Below are 22642 nucleotides of genomic sequence, written 5' to 3'. Positions count from 1 at the left end.
TAGGGTGTTAAGACAACACCTGCAGAAACTAATGAGTGTTATTACCGGTATTTGAGACCAACTAATTATATTATACATTTCTTTGATATAATTTGATATAAATCATACATAAATATTAAACTGTTAGCGAATAAATTGTGACATCAGCACAGTAGCACATTTAAGACTAAACATTAAATATAATAAATGCAATAGCGTTTAGTCAATTTCATAGCACATTTTTGTAACCAGAAAAATATATCATTCGATGGGTATTAGTACTATTTTCTCTATAACATCTAGTATAGATAGGAAAATCCCATGTTGAACATTATATAATTACAAGTTAAAACAACTACACTTTTAATGGATACCATTTCAAGAAGATTATCTACTACTTTTTTAAAATACTTTAAGTTAAATATTAAATTTCAAAATGGCTGTAGCCTTGGTACTCTATCTTGTGATGTGATCTCAATATGGAAGCACTTACAACATAGAGTACACTTGGTCTACTAGTCACTCGATTACTTCAACATCCTCCACATTAAGTTCATCAAGGGATTTATCATCATCAAGGTCATTAGCAACATTTTCATCATATTCATTGTCATTATGTTCGTTATTATTATCGTGCTCATTATCATCATGTTCGTTATCATTATCGTGCTCATTGTCATCATGTTCATTATCATTATCGTGATCATTGTCATCATGTTCATTATCATTATCGTGCTCATTGCCATCGAGGATGAAATAATAATCTTGCTCATCAGCATCGTAAAAACTATCATCTTGGTCAGTGTCATTACGTTCGTCATCATTATCCTGCACATTCCCATCGTTATAATTATCCGGTTCTTTGTCAATGAGTTCGATATTATGTTTATTGTCATCATCAGACTCAACATCATTATTAGGCTCAGAATCAAATTCGTAATCATCGTCTACGTCGTCGTCGTCGTCATCGTAGAAGTCATCATTGTCTTCAACGTCATCATCGTAATCATCACTTTCGGGTCACGAGGACCCACGACGCACGTTCTTGATGTCAGCCCTGCACAGCGGGCAGTCTTTCAACTGCGACGTGCAAATAGAACAGAATCCACTGTAAATATAACAATACAAGTTGTGAGTAAAAAATATTTTAAAATAACTTTTAAGTACAAATAAAATTGAAGTAATTATGATTTATGGACTAAAATAAATTTAAATAATTAATAATTATGTTGTCTATAAAATATCGTAATGTAAAATAAATAAAACGCTGTAACAAGAGTTCGGGTGACAGTTCTTAAAATTTTAATGCAATATTTTTTCTAGCAAATTAACTATTGGCCAACCAACCAATCCACTGGGGCTGTAATTTTAGACCATACAGTATATTACACTGAACATAATTATTTTGGAAGGACGCCGTCGAAAGAACACTACTTGAACAACATAGAATAATATAGTCTAGTAATAGATAATATTATATTCTATGTGGTCTTTCGTTTGGTCGGGTTTTCTAGAAATAGAATTAAGTAGAACATTATCAGTAGCAGGTATTACGGAAGTGTTGCGACTTGCGAGGAATGTGTTTTTGTGGAACCAATAGAATCACTTCATTGACGTGAGCTTGCCATGACATCGCTCAGCGCGGAAATGCTATTGAATCTCAAAAAACACATTCCTCAAAAGGTCGACGCGGATTCATCGCCAAGTTACTTTTTCTTAATAACTCGATAAATCGAATCGAATTTTATACAATGTGTGAAGTTATTAACTCAGTTTAATGCAGGGTTTTGGCAATATATGAAAAATTCGTAAAAATTAGATGCATCTTTATGATTTTTTGAATCGAAGACAAAATTTTAAGATATCGTGTTTTCGCTAGGTCAGACCGTCGGACACCAGTATAATAATAAATTATAAAATTATATTAATATTATTATAAATGAAAAGTGTGTCTGTCTGTTTGTTACCTCTTCACGCTCAAACCACTGAACCGATTTTGCTGAAATTTGGCATGGAGATACTTTGAGTCCCGGGAAAGGACATAGGGTACTTTTTATCCCGGAAAAATGTACGGTATCGCGTGATTAACTAATTTTGGCTCAGCGGAGTTGCGGGCGTCATCTAGTGAATTATAAATTGGTTAATTTTGAGTTAATCGTCTTCTTAAAGGTTGTATATAACTTTACTCACCCGTGCCCACACGGCTCCAGCACGCACTCAGCGGGCTCGTCGCAACACAGCGTGCACGCGTCCTCCTTAATGCTGGAACATCGACGCTGCTGCAGGTATATGCGCCGCGGCAGAATCTAAAAAAACATTACTGTCACAGAAGCAGATGTTTGTGAGAGGACTAAAACATATTATTATAAATTCAAAAGCCAGAGCTAGAAAAGGATACCCTGTTTTCGTCGTTAGAGAAGGCGATATGCATACAACTTACTAAATACTTTTTTTTATGAAATAAGGGGGCAGACGAGCAAACGGGTCACCTGATGGAAAGCAACTTCCGTCGCCCATGGACACTCGCAGCATCAGAAGAGCTGCAGGTGCGTTGCCGGCCAGTAGGGATGGAAAGGGAACGGAATAAGGGAGGGTAGGGAAGGGAATAGGGTAGGGGATTGGGCCTCCGGTAAACTCACTCACTCGGCGAAACATAGCGCAAGCGCTGTTTCACGCCGGTTTTCTGTGAGGACGTGGTATTTCTACGGTCTATATATATATATATATATATATATATATATATATATATATATATATATATATATATATATATATATATATATATATATATATATATATATATATATATATATAGATAATAAGGGGTTAAAATCTTTTAAATAAATGATCAGATTCTTCACCTTATATTTTTTAAATTCGATAAAAAAGTACATCACTAAACGTCAAATCTACTAATTTCTATGTTGATTTAATATCAAAAATCAAGCCATGTTATATTCTATTCTATCACAAATCTTATTTACTTATTCTCTAATTATTAACTAAATTAGCACATACGAAGTCAAGCCATCGGTAAAATAACAAAAATTTTAGTAAAAATATAAACGTACCGATACAAGGACAAACTTTTTTAAATTTCTTCACTTTTTTGACTATAAATTAATTTAAAAGTAAGCAAATTGGTCGAAAAATTTGACCGATATATCGATATTTTTTTCGCCATATATCGGATTGCTACCGATATTGATATGTTTTCAAATATCGATGTATCGATATATCGATATTTTCTTTCAATTTCGACATCCCTATAATTCGACACTTTGACAGTTATGTACCTCGGAGAACCGGAACATAAAATGGCGGACCGGCCACAGCATTTTGATTTGGTAGAGACCATTATGCCGCGTCCACTTATAAAAGTCAATGCACTGAACCAAGGGCGTCGCCAAGGGGGGGGCAAAGAGGGGCAGCTGCCCCTCTTTGCCCCCCCTTTCTATTATCAGATAAGTTGATTTAAGGAGTGAGCGCACTGAGACGGGCCGTGCCGGGGCTCAGCGTGCCGGGGCTCATCGCAAAAAACCGCCTCCGTACAATTTGTATGGAATCGGAAATCCGCTGCGCCCCAACACAGTGTGCGATACGCGCATCCGCTTCCATACAAATTTTATGGAGGTGGATTTTTGCGATGAGCCCCGGCACGCTGAGCCCCGGCCCGGCCCGTCTCAGTGCGCTCACTCCTTAAATCAACTTATCTAATAGTAGGTACGTTGTTTTTAACCGTTGACTTTTTTACATCCTCATATTTCCCATCGACTCACCGTGCGTTGCTGCTCCGAGATATCGCCGTAGTCGTTGAAGGTGTTGTACCTACGGTCCAGGGGCGGGAACTTGAAGGCGTCAGCGCCGAAGTTGAACCGGCATTGCTGGTACGCCATGAAGCTGGCAGCCGCGAAGAAACCCGTCCTGGAATGATGAGGATGATGATCAGCTCTGGATTTATGTATAGGCGGTATAGGGCATGGCGGCCTATGACGGCCGCAGCGTGGCAGATTTCGTACACGTTCGGATAACGACCTCTGTGGCTCAGTGGGTGAGCACGTTAGTAGCTCAAGCCGGGGGTAGCGGGTTCGTATCCCGCCGACGGAACAAAAAAGTTTTCAAAGTTCCTGGGTCATGGATGTGTACTTAATATATTTAAGATTTTTATTATATTATAATAAAAATCTTAAATATATGTAAGTATAGCATAAAAATATTAAATATATTTCCGTTGTCTGGTACCCGTAACACAAATCCTTCAGGTACTTACCACGGGGCCAGACTGACGTGGTGTACGTACTGACGTATATAGGAGCTGCAAAATTCAAATGGCCCTATACTCATCAAAAATACAAATTTCGGCCTAATAGCTACTAGTGATGATGTTCAGAAGAAAAACATTTAAAAAATTTGGAGGAGGCCTCTACCGACAGATGCCTTAACCTATCGTCCTGGAATTGAGATGATGACGATGAGATGATGTTTAGAAGAAAAACCTTGGTAATTGTTGATGGAGGCTTATACCGACAGAGACCTTAACATATACTTAATGGCTTGATTTTGCTGAAATTTGGTATGGAGATACTTAGACCTTAGTCTTTGAGACGGTGTTCGCGAATATTTTTCACATCGTAAAAAAGGTTGAAAACACTGATGTAGACGTTAAAAAACGTTTCGCAAACAATATTGTGAAGAAAAATGATTGACTCTGAATTTGGCATAGGTACAACACTGGATAACAATCCAGGATTACATCAACTAGTTGTTGAAATTTCTATTGTATAGTTCCCAATGTCCTTTATGACGCCTCCGTGGTCTAGTGGTATAGAGCGCGGCTCTTGACTCGGATTTCGTGGGTTCGATTCCCGCGTTGGAAACATGTTATTTCCAAGTTTGGTTAGGACAATGCAGGCTGATCACCTGATTGTCTGACAAGTAAGATGATCAATGCGTCGGATGGGCATGTAAAAAGTCGGTCCTGCGCCTGATCTCTCGCCAGTCGTGTCGGTCGTCCGCCCCACTGGGTTATGAGAGTAAAGGAATAGAGAGTGCTCTTATGTACTGCACACACACTTGGGCACTATAAAATTACTCCTGCGTAGCTAGCCTGGTTTCAATGAAACCGGCCACCGTCACCGAAACCGGTGTGGGAGCTAGTAATGTCCTTTATAATTATTTCACTAATATTGAAGTTACAATAGTATTTTTAGTAACATTGAGTAGATCGCGTGGAGTATGTTAAGGGGTTAACTTAGATTATATCTTACAACACTTGACTGACTTTCCAATCATTGACCAGTATCGAAACAGATATGTACTAGCTCTTTAGAACTTAATTTAAATTGGTAGTCAGCCATCTAATATCATTAGCTTTATGTTAAGATAAAAATAAATCTAGGTGAAGTATACTGTAACACTACTCAACAAATTACTAACTTTTTTTTTATCTGAGTTCCGACTATGTGATTATAATTCCTTGTTATTCCTCTAATATAAATATGTAAATAAAATTTTTAGATCACATCTCATTTCCGAGATAAATTCATTATTGAAACATATGATTTTGTAGCGAAATCAAGCTCATCTGTTAGGTTTTTTTTGATGTTTTGATTAAAAAGGGAAAGATTTCTTGGAGCAGCTGGCTTTACACTTGTAGTAAGATCCTGGAGATTCACTAATAAGTCTCCAATAGTAATCTGCTAGCATAGCAGGGCCCCATCTTGGAAATAATTTCAGCCATATCTTCATCAAAGTGATTACCATCTTCATGATGGGCCATGGCCAACTGATCCTATATTTTTGGCAAAAAGTCCAAGTGCGAATTAAGTAAATGACATATTATAGCATTCCTTTTTAAGGATACAGTCCAACATCAGTTTTATTTTTGGCGAAAGTCAGCGGATTTGTTATGACCAAGAAAGTTCTTGGTCACATCAATAAAAACACGCCATGCTGGTTTTTTCAGTATGATTAAGAGTAAGTTGATGTAGAAGATGAATCTTCGATCAGCTTTATTATGTACTACCTACGAATATGATTTGATTTTGACTTTGATTTTTGTCTCACTAAGCTTTGGAAATTTGATAGAGAAATTGTAATGCAGGACTACCTTTGTTCAAGTGTTTTACGAAAAATTTTATAAGGCCTAATTTAATGTCCTACGGCAGCAAAATGATTTAATCGGGCTCAAGCAATGGACCAAATTTACCAATTTTCTGACCCGGTACGGGAGACTGTCGTGATGGTCAGGTTTTGGCGTAAGTTCGCCACAAATGTAACAAAATAAGTTAGGCCTGCTAGCAGTCACGCATATCAAACAAAATTTCATCAATGAAACTAACATATAAAGTAAGTTTTGTTTGTAAAATAATCTTATTTTCGAAATACCAGCTACATAAACATCAAACTTACGTCCACGTTACAGAAAGTTTGAATTCATATTTCTCAGTTCCTAGATGTGATATCAAAATAAAATGCCTACATATATTTATAAGTAGTCAACCTCGATATGAAATGAAATGTAGCAAATCAGATTTTTTTAGTGTTGAGAAGTGTAATCAGTGTTCTTAGTCAAATTGCATTCAATAAATTAATTCTGACAGAAAAGTTCTTTTTAAATTGTATTTTATTAAGTCAATTCAAAACATTTTTGATATTTAGCTTCGTTATCTAAACTATATACAATACTAGCGACCCGCCCCGGCGTCGCACGGGTATAAAATATATATCCATTGAAAAAATGATTATCCTTTACGTGGTCTACTTCTTATCTGTGCCAAATAACATAAAAATTGCTCCAGTAGTTCGCGAGATAAGCCCTTTTAAATAATTTCCTCCGTTTTTTCCACATTCTCCTATTAGTCTTAGCGTGATAAAATAAAGCCTATAGCCCTCCTCAATAAATGGACTATCTAACACTGAATGAATTTTTCAAATCGGACCAGTGGTTCCTGAGATTAGCGCATTCAAGTTAGCCTTTCAAATAATTTTCCCCGTTTTTTCCACATTTTCCTCCATTTCTTCGCTCCTATTAGTCTTAACATGATAAAATATAGCCTATAGCCTTCCTCGATAAATGAGATATCTAACACTGAAAGAATCATCAAAATCCGTTGCGTAGTTTTAAAGATTAAAGGGAACAAAGGGACTTGAGGGGAAAAAAGCGACTTTGTTTTATAATATGTATAGATAGATATATACTTTCTGAGTAGAGTTAATATTAGCTTGTAGCGGGAAGTGCCTGGATCACAGGAAAATCTTCTTACAATATTACCTTACACAATTTACAAGACTACTAGAGAGATATGACATGACGACGTAATATCAATTTGTTATGAAAGCAGCAATAAACTACAGTTCACTAGGAGTTTATTAAAGGTAGAATATTGAAGATTTATCGCTGCAAATTCTCATTTACATAGTATAAAATAATGCTTTCGATGGTTGCTCGATAAACAGATTTTAAAAATGTAATTTGAATAACACATAAAGTGATTTAAAAGAAAAATATTGTTCTAGTGCGAAGCCGAGGCTAGGGTTACTAGTGTTAATTTTACTGTTTAAAATTCTGATTTTACTAAAAAAATAATCAGAATTTTAAACATGGACATAATAATTACGTAGTTATACGTAATACTATTTTTAGCGTTACGCAAATTTTGAATACATTATTAAAGTTAGTAATATAAAATCTATGTAGCAACATAGCAACATCACGAGAAAACCCATCATTTGGATATCTAAATTCGCTATTAAACTGGCGAAGGCATTTTGACTAGGGGGCTTGGATTGTACGCTGTATACTCTGCCACAAAATGTTACATTTAACCAGAGGTTCTCAAACCATCCCCCCCCCCTTTCTTTTCCCCAAAGCTACATAACTACTAATTCCTAAATATTTGGTAGATATGTAGCTTTTACATCTATTATAAAGATTACATCTATTATAACTAATAGATTAGATCGAATCAGGCGATACAGGCGAATAATATTATCTGCCTATAACAATATAAGTAAAGCCAACATATTATAAGTTCTTCACTATAGAAGTAAAATTACATTTTCATGCATCGAGAGCTTACGATTGTGGACCCCCAGTTATGTCACGCAAAAACCCTGTCGAGTCCGCCGTGGACCCCTGAACCCCCAGGGAATTACCATATTAAGCTGGCTTCTCACGGCGCGTAATATCACGAGCCGCGCCGTGCCCGCTCGAGGTGGCGCGGTCTGTCGCGAGCAGGCGCGTCCGATCCGATTGAAGTCGGTAATTTGAAAGGCGCGGTTCGAGCGGGCTCGTGAAAACTCGAACGCGCGCGGGGTGGCGCGGGGTGACGAGAGTGATTTTAGAGAAAAATTGGTCTACCATCGGCCGCGACTGGCCACAACACACGCCGCTCTGCGCAAGTCTGGGTGCGCGTAGCGTGGACTCGCCTGTTGGCTCGTGCAAATCGGCTCGGCGTGGCGGGGCTAGTGATATTACGCGCCGTGAGAAGCCATCATTAAACTAACCTGGTCGCTTCAAAGATCTGACGGCACGACGAAATCCTTTGTCCGTTCAGTGAGAAGACCACTTCCTTTCTCCTGACATCTATGAGGCATCCGAGTATGTCTCCAGGCACCCATGCCCTCATCTGAGTGACTGAGAGCGGCTTGGCACAATACCATACTTGCCTACGACATCCGTCGTACGAGATTGAGAAGGTGTCGTCGCCGATGCCGTATCCTTCCTGAAACGAAATAAGAATGTTTGTGTTTGGAATCGTAAAATGTTAACTTATAAGGACCCTGAGCCATGTAAGGCCATGTTCCTTTGAAGGCCAACTGTTAAAAATTCGTAGTTATCGTCATGTTAGCACATATTCTTTCTACTACACACTTAGATCCATCAAACTTATGGCCATAAACGGGGCGGCAACTCGATCGCGCCGCAATTGTGGCAGTGAGATCTCACTGTTTGTAGACTTTGGTTGTCGAGGTTACAATTGTAATTTCCGCACCCTGAAAAACTTTATTTTTTAGCTACATAACCTATATCTATCTCAAATTTAATTACAGAGCATTGTCGTATAGGTATATATGTATAGTACTAATAAAAGAAAATCTACTAATGCCTTGATTTAAGTTAAAATATTGGTAATGTTCCTAGGAAGGCCGGTGGTTCCTTATAAGGCCCAACCAAAGATTTGATAGTTGGCCTTGCTAGGGAACATGAACTTTACAAGGAACATCTAAAAATCATTAACTTATAAACAGTTAGTTTTAGTTATAAAATATGCGTACCGTAAGAATTAAAATAATACTGTTTTTTATAACATCTTTACTTATTAAGATTATTAAACTTATACACGCATATTGAACATTTTGGCCTTATTAAGAACGGGCCCATAAGAAGGCCATTTAAGATTTAAAAAAAAATTGATTGCATTATAAAACGCATTGGTTATAAGATGTCAATGTGATACTCATTAATACTATTTTTTAAGAATTTCCATTAATATACTCTTAGTTAAAAGATGATGTTCAAGCAATGTTTGTTATAGTTTTTTTAAATTATACAAATATGTTGAACATTTAATGTGTTGCTTAATTGAAAGAAATTATAATGTCGTTTTAGTAAAAGCAAATAAATAAATACTTGTAACTCTATTTTCAAGTTAAACGACTGATGTATAATATTGGCCTTGTTTGGAGCTGTTTTCCTTGCAAGGCCATTTGGAAGAGCTTTACAAAACTTAAGTTTATTAAATGGCTATTGAAGCTAGGTTAAAAAGAGATTTATAACATGATACCTTATTAAACAGAGCATTACTTGATAATTTGTTTTCTTAATTTATTTAGTTAATAAACTTATAACAATCATTTTCCCGTTAGAGTGGCCTTACATGGCTCAGGGTCCTTATTAGTGAAAACAGTGCAGCATTAAACTTAACCAAAGAGCCATTAGATAGAAAATCTTAAAAACGATATCTGTTGTCAGATATTAGAACTACAATGCGAATTTATTTTCATCGATATTTCCATGGAAATAAGATATTTTCCCGTTTCAAAATGTAGCTTATTCGTTAATCCAGGATATCAGCTAACTCCATAACAAATTTTATTAAAATCGCTCCAGCCATTTACATACGCGAGGAAGTAACAAACATGCCTTTATAATAATAAGTATTAGTGGGATCGGTTAGGTATAGACCTTTAAAACTGGATGCCTATTGCCTTCTAAAGTATCTGCGACCGAAACTCCATAGTTGCGGTTTGTTCTTACCTTTATAAGCATCATATACAGGCAAACTTGCAGCTTTTATACAATGATGAAAGTCTCGCTGGCTCTTAGGTTATTGACTAGCAAATTTCTATAAAGTTCTGACACAATACTTCCTGAATATTGTAAAAAACGTTTACTTGTGGATTGAAATCAATAGTAAAGTTAATGTTTGCTTATAGTGAAAACAGTGAAATGCCAACTTTTATATTGACACATAAAATTCTGTGAAGTCATGATACAGATTACAGAGTAAAAATATACACTTGCGTACAGAGAAATAAGTTCATGGTAAGCTATTTAGATTCAATTGTACTTACTATTCACAAGCTTAAGTGTATATCTAAGTAGTAAGTACTTTATATGCACACTGTTTGTGTACATAAAGTACTCAGACACAACTCATAAGTATGTACTATCAGAGAAGTTGATTCCTATGCAAATCGGGGACCTAAGTAGTTTGGTTGCGTTACGTCAACCCAGCTGACAGCTGACAGATCACAATTAACATTGAATTGACATATTCGACCAAATAACGTTGGTCTGTCAATTGCATAGGAATCAACTTCCTCGATGGTACATAATATTAAAAATAAACAGTTTATTGTGTAGTGTAGGTTTATTGTATATTTTATTGAAAGAAAGTGTATATTTTATACGTGGGAGAGCCATGCTTCGGCACGAATGGGCCGGCTCGACCGGATAAATCCCACGTTCTCACAGAAAACTGGCGTGAAACAGCGCTTGCGCTGTGTTTCGCCGAGTGAGTGAGTTTACCGGATTCCCAATCCCCTAACCCCTACTCTATTCCCTTCCCTACCCCCAACTATTCCCTTCCCTTCCCTACCCTCCCCTATTACCCTATTTCCTCTTAAAAGGCCGGCAACGCACTTGCAGCTCTTCTGATGCTGCGAGTGTCCATGGGCGACGGAAGTTGCATTCCATCAGGTGACCCGTTTGCTCGTTTGCCCCCTTATTTCATTAAAAAAAAATGTAAAAAGGTTGAAAACGTTTTAAACAGTAGTGTATTGTATTTATTGAAAGAAAGTGTTTAATCTTTGGATACGGAACCCTAATAAGAAATAGTCAACTCACATCATTCTGGAAGTAGCTATTCTTGGTTGCCCATCCGATCTGCATGACGCCGGCTGTGACGATCAACACCTCGTAATACCAGCATCCGCCGTCGACTTGGAACGTGCATCGGACGCTCTCGAACGAGTACGAGTCGCATCGCGCTTCGAGGCCGTCGCTCGCGATCTGCAGGTACTCGCTAGCATCGTGTGCGTTGAGTAACGCGTTTAGCTGAGAATTGTCTGTCACCTCGTATGAGAGCTTCCTGCCTTCGACGACGACTGGAATGAGAGAAATCAGTAGCAGCTAGTTAATCAAGAAAATCAAGAGAGGGGATATCGAAATACTTTTTTTAAATATTAACGCTCTGACACATTTTCATTTACAATAATAAGGTTTTTGTACTTTTTATGTGATTTAAAAATTATATTCGGCGTCTACTCTTTTTTGACAAGCTATAAGGCCGCGTTTCCGCCTGACGCGGATCGGAGCGGAGTCAATCACTATGCTCGAAATCTTCGCTCCGCTTCGCTGTCATTCCGCTGGAATAGCACGATTGGTCAATTCGGGCACCGCTAAGCTCCTCTCCGCTCCGCGTCAGTGGAAACGCGGCCTTATGGTCGTGGTTCCTTCACAAATAAGTACTTACACAAATTATCCAATGCCCAAACCGCGCAGAATCCGACCTGCCTCCACACGAAGTCATTGCTATAGGTATGCTTCTCTAGCTCCAGAAACGGGTTTTCGTCGTCTTCTTGTATCATCTTATTTATCGTGATCTTGTTCTCGGTGGTGTGAGCGAAGTTCTGCATCGCTATTAACGCGTACAGCACTATGCGAGGGTCCTGTTGTTTTTTCTGTAAAATAACAACGTTAATTATTTATCTGATAGCCTTTTTCTGTGTCGATGTTATTATTATGTTATCGTTTTGTAATTTCATACAGTTCATAACGACATAATACGGACGCTATCACAAAAATTATGACAAAAATTAGCAGGTCAGTACGAATATCGACGTTTAGTACATTAAAATAACATTCAATATCAACGTGCCTTGTACAGCTGTGGCGGTTACGACGCTCGCCGCTTTCTTGATAGGGCGAAAATATATGAAGAAATTTAAGAGCGTTTCTTATTTTTCTTATAAATGGATATGTTATTTATTTTTATATAAAATATTTAGTTATTCGCATAGGCTATAGGGGACTAAATAAGCAACAATTTTTTTGGATATTTATTTTCCTTAGTTCAGTGTATTTAACAATATTGGTACCTAATCAAACCCCATTTTTTTAAATCTTTTGTGATTATTGTGATGGTTAAAACGTATTTATGTGAAAACTGTGTAGGCGGCTATAAATTTTTTATGGTATAGACGTGGAGATGAATATATTACCCAACCAAAATATCCTTACAGTGTGATTCCTAATTCTTTAAAATGGTAATTCGAACAATACTTTGGCTACAATCACCCATAGAGGAACTTCAGCTTTAAAGGAAGTCGTCTCTTTGACTTCGCTTATGGGCTTTGGAATAAAATATAACCTCGTCCTTTTTGGAAGTCGTTTAAAAAATCAGAGAAGTAAGTATATGCACCATAGTTATGCTAATATCTAGTTATTAATTTAAAAGATGAAGAACCAGTAGTGGGAAGGAAACATGAAAGTTAATAATAAAAGAGAAGTTATAGTCTGTCAAAAAAGTGAAGAAATTAAAAAGTGGCAATATCGTAGTGTCATCCCTTTTTTCTTAGATTGATTTGAAAGGGAAACTACGATATTGCCACTTTTTAATTTCTTCACTTTTTTGACAGACTATAACTTCTCTTTTATTATTAACTTTCATGTTTCCTTCCCACTTATTGGTTCTTCATCTTTTAAATTAATAACTAGATATTAGCACTATTTCAATCGGTTTTCTCCAAACTCCAGGTACTATGAGAGAAAATGATACGTAGGCAGTTGAGATGACCTACGTAATTTGGAGGGGATAATTTTGTTAATCCCAGATCACGGTTAATATTATATACCTACTGAATAACGGAGGTCTGCCATCTTCCTATAAATACTTTTCTCTGGAAGTACCGCAAAGGCAAAGTCGGTAAGGAGCTGAATAAGTATTTTGAACAATGGTCTGAAGTTCAGTACTATCGCTGCGATAATCTAGTGTCACCTCCGCGACCTGCCTCGAGCTCGTTGGAGATCGCTAGTGTGATAAGTCTCTATAAGTGCCTTAACATACTAGCGGTTGGCGAGCGGCTTCGAAACAGGACGAGGGCGTAGCGAACAAATGCTCAAGAATTTAGCAGCGAATACGTCGCGGATGCGCAAGGAATTAGCAGCGAATACGTCGAGGACGTGCAACGAATTAGCAGTGTCCTGTGCTTTCACGTTGACTCCTAAGAGAGTATCCAAACTTGCGATAAAAATTTGCGGTAAATACTTTTAAATTATAATAATATGAATAATTCACGTTAATAAAATCCCACCAAAAACATAAATGTAAAAAGGAGAGCCAAGTTCAATAAAACCATAAAGTTAATATTAGTCCAATCATCATCATCATAATATCATTTGCCTCTTCATCAATTACTGATGATTTAGGTAGGGGTCACATGGGTGGTAGTCCCATCACTTTAGGCCAAACTAGGAGCAAATCTCGGAAAATCGAGATACCCAGTACATTACCACGTAAAAACTTGTAGTTTGGCATCCTAAAACAGTTCTCAAAATTCACATATAATTGGATGGTCGCAAGTTATAAAATCAGTGGTCAAAAGTCACAAAACTGGTTTGTTTTTTACTTTTTTTGCAAATATTTCATTTTCTATACGTTTTACGTTTTTTGTATAAATAGGGAAATCGTAGAGAATTAAATTTTATATACAACTTTTCTATTTAACATTTTTTATACCTAGAACTGTTTTCAAAATAGAGGGCATGGAGCGCGCTGTCAGAGAATGGAGAATGTTACTAGGTGTGCCAAATTGCTTGAAATTTTGTCACAGTAAAGCCTGTATGTATACAAATACACTAGTTTTTGTTGTAGTTAAAAATATCTAGTAGTTTTGATTTTATTTTTCGAAACTTTGAATGCCTAATTCAAAGTTTCGAAAAATATCGAGTCCCGCTAACAGTCCCTCGACCGCTTGTGACGTCATAATTATCACAATAGGCGTGATGACTATTTTTTTTCTTATCGGTAATTGAAAGACACTTAAAAATAGAAACATCGCTGAAAGAATGACTCTAAGGCTGGTTTTATAGTAGAGCGTTTCGCAGCGCCGTTGGAGCGCCGCGCGTTCGAATATGTATGGGGGTAGTAGTTGCGTTTTAAAGTCCGCGCGCTTGAGCAGCGCCGTTCGTCCATACGTTTGTTACAGCTTCGAACGCGCGCGCTCCAACGGCGCTGCGAAACGCTCTACTATAAAACCAGCCTAATAGCTTAAAAATTCACCAAGTTATGACAATTCAAATATCTCATAAAAAAGACCTGCCCGAAACGCTCCATACAGAGTACTACGAAAGTATGACGTCACTCTTTCGTAGTTTGTACGCATCGGGAGAGAACATTGTTCGACATGTGTATTAAATATTGCGTTTATGAAAGTAGTTTCAAAACAAAAGTTGCTTTTAATTGCATAAGTTATCGAATGGTATACAAATATTAAGAAATTTAATTGAAAAAAAAAATCTACTTGAATATCCAACTTTGAAGGCGCATAACAAAAAAAAATACAAATGCTATCAAGCTGAAATTTTGGGAACACTTATTTTTTACCGTGATTTCTTTATTTTATTAACAAAATTATATAATAATCTTCTTTTCGCTAATCTTTGACCTTGTCATCATCCCTATTGCACCGCGCGGTCTCCATACATAAACCGTGATTTTTTGGCTTTTTTTGCTCTTTATCAATAACGGCAACAGGTAGGCACTTGGAATTTTCACCAAGGCCTTAATTATATGTGTACTTTAATAATTCATAAAAATATTAAAATCAAATAAAAAATTAAGGGGGGCTCCCATACACAAATCACAATTGTTGGCCTATTTTGGCTATGTAGCGGTACGGAACTCTTCGTGCGCGAGTCCGACTCGCACTTGGTCGGTAATGTCCAACTCACACTTGGCCGATTTTTTTTATGTTTTGTTTTTTCCCCGAGCAGAGTTTTTTTGTACACACAATTACCGAGGTGGATTCCAAAGAACAACAGGACAAAATATATGGACTCCGTCCCCACTGTTGTAGCATCACAGAATGCGATAGAATGAATGATTGTATGTATGAATATTATGATATGAATAAAAAAAAAAATGAAATCAATTTAAAACCCAAAAAAAAGGAATATCATTTTGTATGAAAAATGTTCGCACCGCGGCTCTGTTATTGGTGAACGTTCGTTTGATTTTGTTTAATGAAAGAGAATAAGAATAAAGGAAAGATATAGTAAGGTGCTTCTGTTTATTACATACCCAGTACCCACACTAACACTTTAATATCATAGCTGGGCACCGTTAATCAAATAGTTAACTTCGTTAATCGTTAATCCGTTAAAAAAAAATTTAGCTTCGTTAAACGTTAAAGCGTTACATTTCGGACGAATTTACGCAAGTTAACGTTAATCGTTAATCCGTTAATATGTGTAATATGACCTTGTTGTAACTCATATCATTGCGTTAGTACTTAGTGTACATACAAAACCTGTTGGTTTAAGGTTTTGGAAGTTAACATGTTAGGGACAAAACAAAATACTTCTATAATTATTGTATTCTACCTAACTAAATTATACTGCACTCTTCTTTATCAACATGCAAATGATTTATAGTAACAATAAACAAATCACTCTCTCTATAAGCACCGGCGCTGAGTAATGAAATGATAAAACGAAATAAATCTCTCCTCACTCGCATGCGCCTGAAAATGAATCTAGTATTTTTTTATTTTTTTTATGAAATAAGGGTGCAAACGAGCAAACGGGTCACCTGATGGAAAGCAACTTCCGTCGCCCATGGAAACTCGCAGCATCAGAAGAGCTGCAGGTGCGTTGCCGGCCTTTTAAGAGGGATTAGGGTAATAGGGGAGGGGCGGGATGGGAAGGGAAGAGAATAGGGGAGAGTAGGGAAGGGAATATGGTAGGGGATTAGGCCTCCGGTAAACTCACTCACTCGGCAGCGCAAGCGCTGTTCCACGCCGGTTTTCTGTGAGAACGTGGTATTTCTCCGGTCGAGCCGGCCCATCTGTGCCAGAGCATGGCTGTCCCACGTACATATTTATATATTATCCCACGTATTGTTTTTGTTTCGCTGCTTCCGTGCCGCGGCGCCGCGCTGCCCGCCCGCCCGGCACTTGTCGTTTATACTAACTGTCTGAACCTGTTTTCGCGCCGCACCGCGGTGCCGTGTGGTAAATAGTAGGCTTGGATTAACGATTAACGGACTTCTGCATATTAACGGAAGTTAACGAGTCCGTTAATATTTTTAAAAGTTAACTTAAAAGTTAATCCGTTAATCAAAATGTTAACTTCGTTAATTAACGATTAACGGATTAACGAGTTAATGCCCAGCTATATTTAATATATACTTACTACCGCTTGTACGTTAGTATTTACTTTTCAAAGTATCTACATTATGGTTCCCACACATAAACACGATAAGACGTCGCGTCGTACAACGATGCTGCTTCGTTTCACGATACGACATCGCGTCTCTTCTGCTGTTAATAAGAAAACGAAGAAAGAATATTCTTTCTCTAACCTGTCGTATATTAATTCGCTGCATTGTGCCGCACGCTGACTGGCTCAATTCCAGTAAAACTGATCATGCGGGGAGATCTGTCTGCAACTTTGCCCTTGCGAACGACTTAATACAACTGGTTACTACGCTTACGCGAATCCCAGATGTGGACAGTCAGAATCCTTCCTTGTTGGACCTTCTGCTGACTTCAAATCCTGATGGCTACCAAATATCCGTAACCGCACCACTTGGTTCATCGGATCATTGCCTTATTAAGAGTTCTGTGCCACTTACGGCGGTGTTACGACAGCATGCTGTTTAGACAGACGGTATTGTACCGTCGTGTGTGCACTACAAGTCAGCAGACTGGGATGGGATGCGGTCGTTTTTTGCATCCTATCCTTGGGGGCACGTGTGCTTCTCGCCGGATGATCCCGACAACACTGCCAACTCTGTTGCCAATGTGGTGTTGCAAGGGATGGAACTTTTCATTCCGTCCTCTGTAGTGCCAACTGGCGGCAGATTTCGTCCCTTGTTTGATTCATCCTCGAAAAAAGCTTCTCGCCGGAAGCAGGAGGCTTACAAATCCTGGGCCAATGCAGTGTCTGCTCGGGATTTAAATACCAGCACATATAAAATGGAGTACAACCTTGCCTCTAGGTCCCTCAAGAGAGAGATCACTCGGGCAAAGAAACAGCACGTCAATAGAATTGGCAAGAGACTCGAGCGCCTTCCTTCGGAAACCTGTGCATTCTGGTCTCTGGCCAAAGCTATTGAAGGGAATTTCTGCAAGCCAACCCTACCATTTTTTTTTTTTTTTTTTTTTTTAAAGAAGGCAGGTCACTGTAGCCCTGACGTCACTGCGACCCATGAGGATCTATTGTGACTCCTTCGCACTAGAGTATCATCCCCAACCCTATACTGCTCATAAATTGAACGATATGGTTGGGGTTGGTGCCACGAATTTCCTCTGTGGACGAGTATTCGTGGCGACCAAGGTGCCTGTTCCTGCTCTGTAGTAGAGCAGGGCAGTCGAGGAGAAGGTGAATAGGTGTTTCATCCTCCTCCTCACAGAATCTGCAAGTCATTATGCTACAAATACCCATTCTGTTTAGGTGTTTGTTGAGCTTGCAGTGCCCAGTTAGGCTTCTGGTAAGGATTTTTAATTGGTTCCTACCCAAGGTGAGCACTAATTCTGATTGTTTCTTGTTGAAGTCAGGAATTAGTGCCTTGGAGTGTTCAAGGCCAGGGGTCTCAGCCCACTGCTTCCTGCATAGTCTGTGACCCCATTCCTTGAGCACTTGCTTTGTGGTACTGGGAGTTATACCACAGAATGGTTCTGGACCATATATGAGACTCTCGGCCCCAAGCCTAGCCAGCTCGTCAGCGGTTTCATTGCCGGGGACGTTGCTGTGGCCCGGGACCCATACTAGGCGGATGTTGTTGTTCCTTCCCAGCATGTTTAACGTCTCAATGCATTCCAGAACTAATTTGGACGAGACTTCTGCGGCAGTCAGTGCTTTAAGTGCAGCTTGACTATCGGAGAAGATAAAAACGTTTTTATTAACTAGGGCCATCTCCAGGCTTTCTAGTGAACAACCGAGGATAGCGAAGACTTCAGCCTGAAACACGGTCGCAAGCTCCCCCAAACAGGCGTATTTGCCTTTTGGTGGCCTGCCTCCGTAGATTCCGGCTCCCGCACGGTTGTCTTTCCTTGATCCATCCGTGAACCAAACTATGTCGCTAGGGCGGACATCGATTGGATTTTTCCTTTCCCAGTCCTCCCTGGAAGGTATAAAAACCTGGTACTGCTTCGAAAAGCTATACACCTTGATCATGGCATCTGATGGCATGGCCATGATAGGTGATTCACTGAGAGACTGTTCCAGCTGTCGAAATGGGGTGGAGACCCAATTCGTCCCACCCGCCGTCCTGGCCCTGAGAGCCACCTTTTTGGCCTCCATCTGAACAAGCAGAGGAAGCGGAGTTAAGTTGATCAGGGCCTCGAGGGAAGCGGTGGGTGTTGACGAGAGTGCACCCGTGATTATTAGACATGCCAGTCTCTGTACGCTGTTTAGTCTTTTGTGACAGTTTACTTGTTCAGCCTTTTTATGCCACACTGCGCAGCCATATGTGGTAATCGGTCTCACTACGGCTGTATATAGCCATAGCATTGCCTTCGGCCGAATACCCCATTTAGAGCTGACAAGCTTCCAACAGGAACCCAGAGCACATCTAGCCTTTTTCGTAATATACTCGATGTGCTTATTCCAAGTGAGTCCTTTGTCTAGGATTACTCCTAGATATTTGACATCACCCGCAAACTTAATAGTTTTCCCAAAGAGTGTTGGGGGTCTTAGTCCCTCCAACTTCCTCTTTTTGGTGAAAGGTATCAAGACCGTCTTATCAGCATTTACTGTTAGCTTGACCCTTTGGCACCAATTCTCGACGACTCTTAGTGCTGACTGCATCAACCCAGCGACCACCGATGCGCATTTTCCCACCACCATAATCGCCAGGTCGTCAGCGTACCCTTGAGCGTAGTAACCTATGAGGTTCAGTTCCCTTAGTAGCTCATCCACTACCAGGGACCATTCCAGGGGTGACAGCACACCTCCTTGTGGGCAACCTTGTGTCAGCCTGATTTTGAGTGTCAGGTCCATAATAGTCGATGAGGCTACCCTATTGTCGAGCGTGGCTTTGATCCATTTCCTAGTTGTTGGATCTATATTCTTTGAAGCCAGGCCATTTGTGATAGAGCCGGTTGAAGTGTTGTCGAATGCGCCTTCAATATCGAGAAAGACACATAACGCAATCTCTTTATCTTCAATTGCTCTATCAATCCGATCTACCAAGTCCATTAGGGCCGTCTCGGTAGATTTGCCTTTTTGGTAGGCATGTTGTCTTTCATGCAGCGGCATTTTAGTGAGATAGGTGTCCCTTATGTGTAGGTTGACCACCTTCTCCATTGTTTTAAGCATGAAAGAAGTGAGGCTAATTGGTCTGTATGACTTTGGTAGAGCTTTGTCTCTGTCCCCACTTTTGGGTATGTAGGACACCCTTACCTTTGTCCATGCCAATGGGATGTAGCCCCACGCAAAACTTGCTCTGAATATTTTCAGTAGCATAGGAAGGATAATGTCCTTGCCCTGCTGTAGGAGGGCCGGAAATATATTATCCTCGCCGCCGGTCTTGTAAGGCTTGAAACTGTCAATTGCCCAAGTGACTCGGTCAGGCTTAAAGATCACGGAAGCTCTTCTCCAATCGTCAACTGATGGTCTCGTTTTAATAATCGTATGAGAGAAGGCTTCGTGATTTTCGAGATGGATACTGTTGGGGAAGTGAACGTCGGCTAGTAATCTTAGCGTTTCTTCCGCCGTTTTAGTGTAAGTACCATCTGGCCTTTTCAGAGTGCTGGGATGAGAGCTAGGGGCCTTAGATATGACTTTATATAGTCTGGAGGTTTGCGAGGTGTTATTCACTTCCTCACAGAACCTTGCCCAAGAGCGTCTTTTGGCCTTCCTTAGCTCCCTATTAAACGTCGTCAGGGTGGTTCTGTATGCGTCCCAGTTCCCGTCTCTTTTGGCTCTGTTAAACAGAGCTCGAGTCTCTTTCCTGAGTTGCGCCAGAGTACCATTCCACCAAGGTACATTACGTTTATTTGACGTTTTCTTAACAGGACAGCTTCTGAGGTAAGCATCATTCAAGCTATGCTCCAGCTCTCCCACCGTTAGTTCCAGTTGTTCTACGGTCTTGACAGCTTTGTTGACTGCTGCGAGGTTTAACTGCAATTCCTCTCTGAATACACTCCAGTTTGTGGCCTTAGGATTCCTATAAGTTACCTCTTTCCCAGGCATACTGTCATGTATATCAAACCTAATGTAACAGTGATCGGACAGTGAGTTATCGTCCGATACATGCCAGTTACAGGCGCGATGTCGTATAGGGCCTGTGCATACTGTTATGTCAAGGACCTCCTGTCTCAGTGGGTTGATAAACGTTGGTTTAGTACCCTGATTCAAAGTGTGGAGGTTATTAGTAAGTAAGAAGTCAAATAGTTTCTCACCTCTGAAGTTTACGTCGGTGCTGCCCCAACTTGTATGATGTGAGTTGCAATCACTTCCCAGGATAAGTTGGATGCGCTGATTCTCGACGTAGTCTATTATCGGTGATAGCTGCGTAGTGGGGTCTTGAGTGTCTCCAGGTAGATAGGCGGAGCAAACCATCAGTTTGCCTGCAGTCCCTCCGGGCTCCTCAATATACGCAGCTACAGTGTCATCTGTACACAGGCAAGAGACACACAAAAATTTCATCCTCTTGCTGAAGAGGATGCAGGATCTGGGCCTCTGGCCATGCTGAAAATAAAGTACGTTACCTGCCAGTCCAAGGCCCATCACCGTGTTCCCGTTGACCCACGGTTCTTGGATTAAAGCAATGTCGAGCGCCTCCCGGATGAACTTCTGACAGAGTACATCTGTGTACAACCCTACCATACCTACACGTAGGAAATGGATCGTTGGCCCAGGACGCAAAAGACAAAGCCGATCTTCTGAGCAAGCTCTTTGCGTCAAACTCGACCCTAGATGACGGGGGGCAGAAACCGCTAACCATACCGCGATGTTCGAGCATCATCTCGGATATTCGGTTTCATCAGAGCTCAGTGCGAAAAGCCCTCTGTTCCCTTGATAGCCAAAAAAGCCGAGTGGGCCTGACGGAATCCTTCCTATTGTGTTGAAAAAGTGTGCTCCAGAGTTGGCTCCGGTCTTGACGCGTCTTTTTCGGCTCTCCTATTCTTCTGGCATCGTCCGGGCTTCTTGGAAGAGCTTTGGTGCACCCGATCCCCAAAAAATTAATTAATATGTAATTAATATTTATTTTATTTACTTCCGAGTTCCGACCATATTATAATGAATAATATCATATGTATATTACGAGTATATATATTTATTTGTTTAATATAATTTGTATTCTTCCTGATTAGTTTGTACTGACGCCAGTGTACATCTGTCGAGCGATTTGTCAACTAGCAAGGCCTCACAGAATACCAGGGATCGCGGTGTAGGTAAACTATGCCGCGATCATCACCTGAGTGAGGTCCTTTTCGGCGGCATTCGCATTGTACGCATTGAATGTGCTATTTTTTATAGTTGTAAACTTCATCACTTTACTTTGTTTTTTTTTTGTACTTATGTTTTTTTTTATGTTTTTACTTTTATGTTGCTGTAATTTTATGTTTTTTGTACTTTTTTTTATTACTTCTTTTTTTTATAACTACTTACTTGTGTCATGTGAACCAAATGTCCGTTGTAATGTGGTGTAATGTGTTTGTGTTGAATAAATGTTTATTATTATTATTATTATTAAAAAAGGTGATCGCTCAATTCCTTCCAACTATAGACCAATCGCTATAACCTCTCTCTTCTCGAAGATAATGGAATCCATTATCAATAGCAAGCTTCTTCGATACTTGGACAGCCAGGGATTACTAAGCGACAAACAGTACGGGTTCCGTAAGAGTCGCTCGGCTGGTGATCTCTTGGCGTACCTAATTCATCGTTGGGCTCAGGCAATTGAGTCGAAGAGAGAGGCATTGG

The 22642-nt window shown here is 39.5% G+C and overlaps 1 protein-coding gene across 1 annotated transcript in view; it reads right to left on the bottom strand.

Moving 5' to 3' along the window:
• Nucleotides 1-209: 209 nt before the first annotated feature.
• The window catches only part of LOC121738864 (RING finger and SPRY domain-containing protein 1-like), a 95436-nt gene continuing 73003 nt past the window's right edge, over nucleotides 210-22642 (bottom strand). Inside the window, exons 5-10 of the mRNA XM_042131123.1 lie at nucleotides 11961-12168; nucleotides 11333-11592; nucleotides 8488-8705; nucleotides 3759-3903; nucleotides 2170-2285; nucleotides 210-1087 (exon numbers count right to left, since the gene is read on the bottom strand). Of these exons, the coding sequence (XP_041987057.1) occupies nucleotides 1000-1087; nucleotides 2170-2285; nucleotides 3759-3903; nucleotides 8488-8705; nucleotides 11333-11592; nucleotides 11961-12168 (1035 nt within the window). The 3' untranslated portion in view covers nucleotides 210-999. The remainder of the gene's footprint in view (nucleotides 1088-2169; nucleotides 2286-3758; nucleotides 3904-8487; nucleotides 8706-11332; nucleotides 11593-11960; nucleotides 12169-22642) is intronic.

Source organism: Aricia agestis, chromosome Z, assembly GCF_905147365.1.
Source record: "Aricia agestis chromosome Z, ilAriAges1.1, whole genome shotgun sequence".
NCBI classification, from domain to species: Eukaryota; Metazoa; Arthropoda; class Insecta; order Lepidoptera; family Lycaenidae; genus Aricia; species Aricia agestis.
The sequence above is the reverse complement of the archived record's forward strand: the minus strand, read 5'-3'. Positions and strand labels throughout refer to the sequence as shown.